The sequence below is a fragment of the Silurus aristotelis genome, assembly GCF_946808225.1.
Source record: "Silurus aristotelis genome assembly, chromosome: 7".
Taxonomy (NCBI): Eukaryota; Metazoa; Chordata; class Actinopteri; order Siluriformes; family Siluridae; genus Silurus; species Silurus aristotelis.
Window position 1 is genome coordinate 28,215,567 of NC_139580.1, and position 10,265 is coordinate 28,225,831.

The 10,265-nt window shown below is 39.0% G+C and overlaps 1 protein-coding gene across 1 annotated transcript; it reads left to right on the forward strand.

Moving 5' to 3' along the window:
* The first annotated feature begins 3,748 nt into the window (after nucleotides 1-3,748).
* On the forward strand, nucleotides 3,749-5,351 carry med21 (mediator complex subunit 21). The gene is made up of 4 exons (XM_083547359.1): nucleotides 3,749-3,879; nucleotides 4,463-4,577; nucleotides 4,698-4,798; nucleotides 4,907-5,351. Exons 1-4 carry the CDS (start codon nucleotides 3,838-3,840, stop codon nucleotides 5,084-5,086), a joined length of 438 nt encoding a protein of 145 aa, XP_083403485.1. The 5' UTR covers nucleotides 3,749-3,837; the 3' UTR covers nucleotides 5,087-5,351.
* Nucleotides 5,352-10,265: the final 4,914 nt, after the last annotated feature.

Below are 10,265 nucleotides of genomic sequence, written 5' to 3' on the forward strand. Positions count from 1 at the left end.
GTTTGTGATCATCATAGATCCAGCATCAGCTTCTCCATGCCAGGGCCTTTAAACACTCGGCATCTACTTCTCCATGATCATCCATAGCTCCATAATCTTCACGAGGTGGGACGTGACTGGATGGAGCTGGCCAAAACTCAGGATGCCTCGGGATGGGGAGAGAAAGAGAAGCAGTGGAGAGGAATTAGCGTAGCTGCTGTTCATGATATTTACAGCACAAGTTGATAATGTGCATGTGATCACATATTCTGGAGCACAAGGTTGTGATGTGATGTGTGTGATGTGTGTTATGTGTAGGCTTTGGTAAAAAGATATGTTTTTAATCTACACTTAAACTGGGAGAGTGTATCTGAGCCCCGAACACTGTCAGGGAGACTATTCCAGAGTTTAGGAGCGAAATGTGAGAATGATCTACCACCTTTAGTGGACTTTGCTATTCTAGGAACTACTAGAAGCCCAGAGTTTTGAGATCTCAGGGAGCGTAAACCCAAACCTTTTCCAGCATTACAATGTCTCTGTGCCACTCCATTAAGCTCTGCTTTCCATAGGTTGGAGGATGTTGAAGATCTCCTGCTCTAGAGCTCCTCACCTTCTCACCGAGATCAGTGCCTGACACTGTTGTATTTGAAGGAGCAACCATCTCCAAAAAACCTAGTAGAACATCTAATCTAAGAGTGGAGCTTATGTTATGAGACGTTCAAAAAAGAAACATACCAATTTATGGTCAGGTGTCTGCAGGCTAACAAAGCAGCATGGATATTTTTATGGAGGACACCTAGATAATCTAGAAATACTAGTTCTTCAGTATTTAAAGAATTCGTCGAGTCGGGGATTTATCTGATTCGTGAAAAACGAAACTAAATTGACCAAGCAGGTTTATGATCTCACCAATATATCGACCAACACTGCAATGTTTGTGTATGAGCCATGACATGAAAAAAGCCCAGAAGCATCACGGCTTCAGACCTTCTGGCAGGGTTTATTTTTTTCCATCAGAAAACATTTGACTTTCTACATCCTCCATGAAAGTAAAAGAAAGTGAGAGAGAGAGAGAGAGAGAGAGAGAGAGAGAGAGAGAGAGAGAGAGAGAGCGAGAGAGAGACACCTCGCTGCAGCTGGCAACAGTGTGCATGATGCTTCGCTTTTCTAGCCGCAACAATGTGTGTGAGAGTATTACAGCACTGTGTGAAGATCTGTGTAGTTCTCAATCAAGGTGTGATAGAAAAGTGAGACCAACTGAGAAGGTTCTTCAGATGTTCCACCTAGATATTAAAATGCAGGGTGTGAAAAAGCAAAAGCAAATGGTTGCTGATTTACAAAATAAGGACAAGAGCTTCTGTTTCAGAAAATAGTTCAAAATATAACTTCTTGGTAAAAACTCAACTTGTGTTTAAAGGAGAAAGAATGCTGCGTTACATTCAAAGAACACCATACCTACTGTGAAGCATGGGGGTGGAAACATCATGCTTTGTGGCTGTTTTTCTGCAAAGGGACCAGGATGACTGATCCGTGTAAAAGAAAGAATGAACGGGGCCATGTATCGTGAGATTTTGAGTGAAAACCTCCTTCCATCAGCAAAGGCATTTAACCTTGGCTGGGTCTTTCAGCATGACAATGATCCCAAACACACCACCCGAGCAACAAAGGAGTGGCTTCGTAAGAATCATTTCAAGGTCCTGGCATTGCCCAGCCAGTCTCCAGATCTCAACCCCATAGAAAATCTTTGGAGGGAGTTCAACATCCGTGTTGCCCAGCGACAGCCCCAAAACATCACTGCTCTAGAGGAGATCTGCATGGAGAAATGGGTCAAACTACCAGCAACAGTGTGTAAAAACCTTGTGGAGACTTAAAGAAAACGTTTGATCTGTCATTGCCAACTAAGGGTATATAACAAAGTATTGAGATGAACTTTTGTTATTGACCAAATACTTGTTTTCCACCAAAATGTGCAAATAAATTATTTAAAAATCAGGCAATGTGATTTTCTGGACTTTTTTTTTTCACATTTTGTCTCTCATAGTTGAAGTGTAGCTATGATGAAAATTACAGGCCTCTCTCATCTTTATAAGTGGGAGAACTTGCACAATTGGTGGCTGACTAAATACTTTTTTGCCCCACTGTATGCATATATATATATATATATATATATATATATATATATATATATATATATATATATATATATATATATATATATCGATCAGGCATTTCATTATGACATTTAATCATTATGAGCGGTGAAGTGAATCTCTCCATCATGACACCTGTTACTGGGTGGGATATATTTAGCCAGCAAGTAAAAATTTTGTCCTCAAAATTGATGTGTTAGAAGCAGGAAAAATGGGCAAGTGTAAGGAAAAGGGACAGTTTTGATGTCTAGATGTCTGGCTCAGAGCATCTTCAAAACTGCAGCTCTTGTGGGCTGTTCTTGGTCTGCATTAGTCAGTATCTATCAAAAGTGTTCCAAGGAAGGAACAGTGGTGAACCAGTGACAGTGTCATAGGGAGCTGAGGCTCATCGATGCACATCGGGAGCGAAGGCTGGTCCATGTGGTCCGATCCAGACAGCAGACGAGCTCCTGTAGCTCAAACTGCTGAAGAAGTTAATGGTGTTAATGCTGGATGGGTCAGAACTGTTTTTGCAGCAAAAAAGGCGACCAACACAATATTAGGCAGGTGGCCATAATGTTATATCTGATAAGTGTCTATTAATTTATGCCTGGTCGGGTGTGCTGTGCCTGCTTAAAGAAGCTCCTCCTCATTCTCTATCTGTGTTTTAGGAGCAGAAGCGCTTCCCTGAATGCAACAACAAAAATAAATAGTTGCTGATGTCCTTCACAATCTTCTTGGTCCTTGTCCAGCACCGCTTGCTGTAGATGCTCAGCTGACTGCACTACTCTTTGGAGGGCTCATCTGTCATGCATGGTGCAGTTCCAGAATCAGGAAGTGATGCTACCCATCAGGACGCTCTTAATTGTGCAGGTATAAAAAGTCTTTAGCACCTGAAAGGGTCCCTTAGGCGTCTCAGATGGTACAGACATTGCCGGGCCTTCTTCACCAAGGTGATATGAGCATTCTGTAACAAAAACTGTCCACTCTCTTCACTGAGGTCCCGTTGATGTTTATTGGTTGGTATGACCACTTATGCTTCGTGCTGAAGTCCACTATTAACTCCTTACTCTTGCTGACATTTAGGGGAAGACTGTTCTCCTGGCACCATCTGTCCAGGTTTTTGATTTTCTGTATGTAGGCCGTCTCCTCGTTGTTGGAGATCAGGCCTATCAGAACAGTGGAGGCGGAGTTGGAAGTGGTAACATAGTCATGTGTGTACAGTGAGAACAGAATAGGGCTCAGAACACAACCCTGAGGAGTTCCAGTGCTGAGGGTCAGGGAGGATGAGGTGTGTTTGCCCCCCCTTACCACTTGTAGTCTGTCTTTCAGGAAGTTGGAAATCCATTGACACAGGGGAAGGCTGAGTCCCAAGACCGCCAACTTTGAGGTATGCTTGGAGGGAATTATTGTTAAATGTTGAACTGTAGTTCACAAACAGCATTTTCACATAATTCCCTCTTCTGCAGTCCAGGTGGCACATTGTTGAATGGAGAAGATGCATAATGGCGTCATCAGTAGAGCAATTTTGGTGATACGTTAACTGTAGAGGATCCAAATCCAAATACACTCGATTACACCCCCACACCACCCAAGAGCCATTTGTGTTACCCCCTGTCTCTATAACACTGAGGATGAGGTTGCTTCTACACTATGTTGATCATGAGTCGACTCCAAAAAGATCCAGAGCAGAGAGTCGACTCGTGGGCGATCGGCACATGAAGACAACATGGCGGACAGGCTGACGCAGCTGCAGGATGCAGTGAACTCCGTAAGAGAATAAATGCTATTTTATGGTCGGATGCGGTTTAGTGAAACTGGTTTGATGAACAAAGTTAAAGTTTTAGTAGTTTTGTAGATTTTATTTATTTTAAACTGAGTTTTATTCGAGCAGAGGCGAATTACCGGCAAAACTAATGTGTATGGTTCTTACTGAGACTCTGATATGGCCGGGATGTGTTACTGTATATAGCGTTATACCCGGTCCCTACACCTGTATATAGCGTTATACCCGATTCCTACACCTGTATATAGCGTTATACCCGATTCCTACACCTGTATATAGCGTTATACCCGGTCCCTACACCTGTATATAGCGTTATACCCGGTCCCTACACCTGTATATAGCGTTATACCCGATTCCTACGCCATTATATGGCGTCATACCCGGTCCCTACGCCAGTATATGGCGTCATACCCGGTCCCTACGCCAGTATATGGCGTCATACCAGGTCCCTGCGCCAGTATATGGCGTCATACCCGGTCCCTGCGCCCGTGCGTGGCGTCATACCCGGTCCGTATGCTTGTAAAAGCTTTATAATGAGTGTGTACTGTTGTATATGTGTATATTGTAGTTGGCTGATCAGTTCTGTAATGCCATCGGAGTGCTGCAGCAGTGCGCCCCGCCCGCCTCTTTCAGCAACATCCAGACCGTCATCAACAAGGACCAACCGTCAAACCCCACAGAAGGTAAACACACCTGTGATTCATGTGGCCCCCATCGCCCCCCCGCAGGGTATCGGTTACGGTATATATTAATTCATATTAAGGATGTCCTCTGTGCTAAATCTACGTTGCACCGTGTTACAGAGTATGCTCAGCTTTTCGCCGCACTGATCGCAAGAACAGCGAAAGATGTCGACGTCTTGATTGACTCTTTGCCCAGTGAGGAATCCACAGCTGCCCTACAGGTATCACATTTACACTTCACATGTAAACATATCACAATTAATTTAACATTCAGGGAAACAAATGACTGTTTTACTGAACCGCGTCTTCCTCCTCCGTTCATTCACCAGGCCGCTAGTCTGAGGCAGCTGGAGGAGGAGAACCATGAAGCCGCATCTCGTCTGGAGGAGGTGGTGTACAGAGGAGATTTACTGCTGGAGAAGATACAGAGCGCTCTGGCCGACATCGCGCAATCGCAACTACGCACACGCAGCGGGACGTCCAGCCAACCGGCTGCCCCTGAACCCTGAATTGAAGCACTCAAATGGATACAGACAAAATGAAGTTCACAACAGGGACGTTCCTGCTCCATGTGTGAGATCGCAGTATGGAAACCACCACATGGATTAATCTGAATCTGAACTTTGAGGTGTTAATGTCTTCTGGACGTTTTTTTTCCCCAAGTTAAGTTGCAAGTGTTTTTTTTTTTTTTAAATAATGTATATTCAGAAATGTAAAAAAGGTCACAAATGGTGCATTTTTGTTTTCATAAAATAAAAAAAATCGTTTGCAGAATCGTTGTCCAAGCTTCGGAGTCTTAAATACGATGGATAAGTGCTCTGGATTTCCTCCAAAAACGGATTTTATTCTTCAGCTGTGTGGAAGTGCAGGTTTACCGCTACTTGGTTTGAAAAAGCAAATTTAGCACTTGGTTTAGGAAATTGCTAACAAGGTATTTGTGTTTTTGATGTTGTGATATAAACAATAAATGTAATTCTTAATGGTTTTAAAATGCTCCTAAAAAGTCCCTGTGGAACCTCCAGAAACCTTGTGCTTTAGAAAATAGTTTTTGAAACGAGTGCTTTGGGTTTACAGCAGGAGTCTATAACCTGAAGGTTACTGATATCTCATATATGTCAGTTGGCTTTCTTTTGAAACATCTCCCTTTTTCTGTTCACTATAACAGCCTTTCTCCAATTGTTTTTTTTTTCTTTTTGCAGCTGGAGACCTGCACAGTACAGATGTTTTGTATGTAGATATTTAAATGTACTCGATGTGGTATTATTGTGTGTGGTTATCTGAGCTTTTTAATTTCTGAACTTTCCATCAGCAGGTTAGATTTTATTTTTTTACTTTATCACTAAAAAGTGATTAAAAAATAATTTGAGATTTCCATGAAAATAAGAAATTATGGACCTCACTTATGCACCACCGCTATACTGATAAATTGCAATACGTTTTGATAAATATAACCCTAAATCAGAGCTGTAGTGGGGTCCGAGCCCTCTTTACAAATAACACAGAGCTTTTAAGAGATCCTACCCTTATATGTTTACTTACAATGTTCTGTGAATGAACTCCACCATGTTGTTGAAGACCACGCCCTGAAGTTGCACACCTTTTCAGAAAAGATCATCATTTACATTTGCAGCATTTGGCAGAAGTTATTATCCAGAGTTACAATTCTTCTCACTTATACAATCTTGCAGCTATGGGCCTTATTAAGGAGCCTGGGAGTGGCAGCTTTGTGTGGCTGGGATTTCAATTCATTTTTTATTTGTATTGCACTTTTAACAATGAACATTGTCTCAAAGCAGCTTTACCCAAATAATGTGGTGATGAATATGTTCTTTATTAATTTGTCCCTGATGAGCGAGCCGGTGGTGACTGCGTCAAGGAAAAACTCCCCGAGACGGCATAAGGAAGAAACCTTGAGAGGAACCAGACTCAAGAGGGAACCCATCCTCATCTGGGTTGCACCGAATTTCTATTTATTGCAGATATACGATGTTGCAGGGTGCAGTGATGGTGATCAGAAGCGAAACGTAGTCCTGAGTCGATGTAGCAGACTGTTGACATTAACTACAGTCCAAATCCATCCTCAACGCTCCCGTTCTTACTCCGGAATTCCGTGAAACCTCCCAAGGCGTTGATGAGAAACCGTCCCAAGCTGCACAGAGTGGCCTCAAAACGAAGTGGACACTATCCAGAGGCAGACCTGGACGAAGTGGGAAGATCCTGCAGGAATAGTGGTCAGTGGAACCTCAGGAGCATGTTTAACTCAACCGAGAGAGAGAGAGAAGAGGGGTGATGAAAGAGAAGGATATGGATTATTATGTGTCCTTATTGTTGTATGAAAGTTAATGTCACTGTGCAGTTTGGACTCCGGCAAGACTCGCTATGGCAGCATAACTGAAAGGGAGAACCAGAAGGTAATACAGACATGAGGGATCTCTGGGATAAAAGATGACCCACCACACCACCGTCAACAAACCTGTAACGTGTGAGAGTGAGGGGACGACAGCATACAAATATCCCAGTTCGCCAAACACTCGATATCCATGATCCCTCCAGATCTGCTCCTTTACCTAAGAAAAATCTACTGATAAAAGACTTGACAAAATAAATATTTTTTACAACCTCCGAGAAGGTAAACCTAGCTCCACCTCCACTCGCATTGATTGGCATTTGGAGGTCATTTTTATAAGTCCCCATGTGTAAATGTAGTAGATCTTAAGACCTGAGATGAGCAAACCAAAGTTGGCCCTTTGGTGATCTTTGATTTGGCCTGTCATGCTAGAAATGAGAAGGGTGGATGTAGATGACACAGATCTACATTTTTGGAAGGACCTCCCTCTGTGAGCAAACTTTCAGTCTGATGAACAAATATCCAGAGTCTGTCAGTAAATCAGCTGCAGCTCAGTCTAAAAGAATCTTTCACAATAACACGTCTCAATAACACTCATGGCAACTTTCATTTTAATATAATGCAGTTTGGTAAAATGTAACATTTACCTTTGGCCCACAAATTCAGATTTTTGGACCTTCGTAGGAAAACCTTTAGGCTTCTCTCTGCTTTAGATGCTGCAAAGTCACAACTCAACTGAAGTCAAAAATTTGAGCTTATGTTTGACTTGGTTGAATATGAACTCAGATTGTGCATTCAAGGTAGAAAAAAGAAAAAAGAAGAGAAAAACACATTGTTGTCTTTTAAAAACAAGAAGTGAATCGTGATGTGTATCCTCAAATTAGTGAACTGTGGAGTCAGTGTTATTGATTTAACAGGTAAATACACCTGCAGCTGCATCAATATCGATATTTTATACTCATGTATACAGTAGAGACTCATGTACAGTTAGAAGTGCTGCTGAGTTTCTTCTCCGTGCTGCGAGCCGCCTTTTGGATTTTGACATCTCTTTTGCTGAACACTCGGGTTGAAGAGATCGTCCTGAGTTATTTATTTATTAACAAAAACAAACAAATCTAGCCCAAGTTATGAACAAACAAATAAAAGGTAACATCTCGATTTAATGAAAAACTAAAAAGAGAAAGAGAGAAAGAAAGAAAGAGTAACCATCAGGAGTTAAACACACAAACAAATACATGTTAGTCACAATAATAAAGAAAGAAAGAAAGAAAGAAAGAAAGAAAGAAAGAAAGAAAGAAAGAAAGAAAGAAAGAAAGAAAGAAAGGAATAGTAACCATCACGAGTCAAAGAAAGAAAGAATGGAAAAGAAAGAAAGGAATAGTAACCTTCACGAGTCAAAGAAAGAAAGAAAGAGAGAAAGAAAGAAAGAAAGAAAGAAAGAGTAACCATCATGAGTTAAACACACAAACAAATACAAGTTAGTCACAATTTAATAAAGAAAGAAAGAAAGGAATAGTAACCATCACGAGTTAAAAAAAGAAAGAATGGAAAAGAAAGAAAGGAATAGTAACCTTCACGAGTCAAAAAAAGAAAGAATGGAAAAGAACGAAAGAAAGAAAAAAGAAAGAAAGAAAGAAAGGAATAGTAACCATCACGAGTCAAAAAACAAAGGAAAGAAAGAAAGAAAGAAAGAAAGAAAGAAAGAAAGAAAGAAAGAAAGGAATAGTAACCATCTCGAGTCATAAAACGAAAGAAAGAAAGAAAGAAAGAAAGAAAGAAAGAAAGAAAGAAAGAAAGAAAGGAATAGTAACCATCTCGAGTCATAAAACGAAAGAAAGAAAGAAAGAAAGAAAGAAAGAAAGAAAGAAAGAAAGAAAGAAAGAAAGAAAGAAAGAAAGAAAGGAATAGTAACCATCACAAGTCAAAAAACAAAGGAAAGAAAGAAAGAAAGAAAGAAAGAAAGAAAGAAAGAAAGAAAGAAAGAAAGAAAGGAGTAGTAACCATCACCAGTTAAACAAACAAACAATCAAATAAAGATTCCTGAGCTAAAAACAAACAAACAAAAAAACAAACAAACAAACAAAGAAGTAACCATCCCGATTTAATAAATAATAGTAACCATCACGAGTCAAACTAATAAATAAATAGTAACAATCACGAGTCAAAAAACAAAGGAAAGAAAGAAAGAAAGAAAGAAAGAAAGAAAGAAAGAAAGAAAGAAAGAAAGAAAGAAAGAAAGAAAGGAGTAGTAACCATCACCAGTTAAACAAACAAACAATCAAATAAAGATTCCTGAGCTAAAAACAAACAAACAAAAAAACAAACAAACAAACAAAGAAGTAACCATCCCGATTTAATAAATAATAGTAACCATCACGAGTCAAACTAATAAATAAATAGTAACAATCACGAGTCAAAAAACAAAGGAAAGAAAGAAAGAAAGAAAGAAAGAAAGAAAGAAAGAAAGAAAGAAAGAAAGAAAGGAATGGTAACCATCTCGAGTCATAAAACGAAAGAAAGAAAGAAAGAAAGAAAGAAAGAAAGAAAGAAAGAAAGAAAGAAAGAAAGAAAGAAAGAAAGAAAGAAAGAAAGAAAGGAATAGTAACCATCACGAGTCAAAAAACAAAGGAAAGAAAGAAAGAAAGAAAGAAAGAAAGAAAGAAAGAAAGAAAGAAAGAAAGAAAGAAAGAAAGGAGTAGTAACCATCACCAGTTAAACAAACAAACAAACAAACAAATAAAGATTCCTGAGCTAAAAACAAACAAACAAACAAACAAAGTAACCATCCCGATTTAATAAATAATAGTAACCATCACGAGTCAAACTAATAAATAAATATTAACAATCACGAGTTAAGCAAACAAACAAAAATAAATAATTAACCATCCTGGTTTAATAAATAAATAAATAGTAAACATCACAATTTAAACAAACAAACAATCGAATAAATTAATCCTGAGCTAAAAACAAATAAACAAACAAATAAGTAACCAACTGGAATTAATTAAGAAAGAAACAGTAACCACCATGTATCAAACAAACAAACAAATCAATAGTAACAAACAGGAGTCTAACAAACAAATAAATAATAAAAAACAATTTATTTTATTGGTTTATTTTAATTTATCCAAATGTATCTGAATACATTTATTTGGAATTAATTTGTTCACATTTTTAAAACAAATTCAAATTCAATTTAAATTTGAATTTGAAACAAACAAAGAAACAAACAAACAAATAAATAAATAAAAGTTAACCATTATAGTTTAAGAAGAAAAAAAAGAAAGCCATAGTAACCATCACGAGTTTAACAAACAAACAAACAAACAAACAAACAAACA

Bases quoted from the DNA above. Each gene is read 5' to 3' on its own strand.
- med21 (XM_083547359.1), top strand. From the start codon at position 3,838: ATGGCGGACAGGCTGACGCAGCTGCAGGATGCAGTGAACTCC. The intron at 3,880-4,462 runs GTAAGAGAATAA...TGTATATTGTAG, and splicing joins TGCAGGATGCAGTGAACTCC to TTGGCTGATCAGTTCTGTAA. The intron at 4,578-4,697 runs GTAAACACACCT...ACCGTGTTACAG, and splicing joins ACCGTCAAACCCCACAGAAG to AGTATGCTCAGCTTTTCGCC.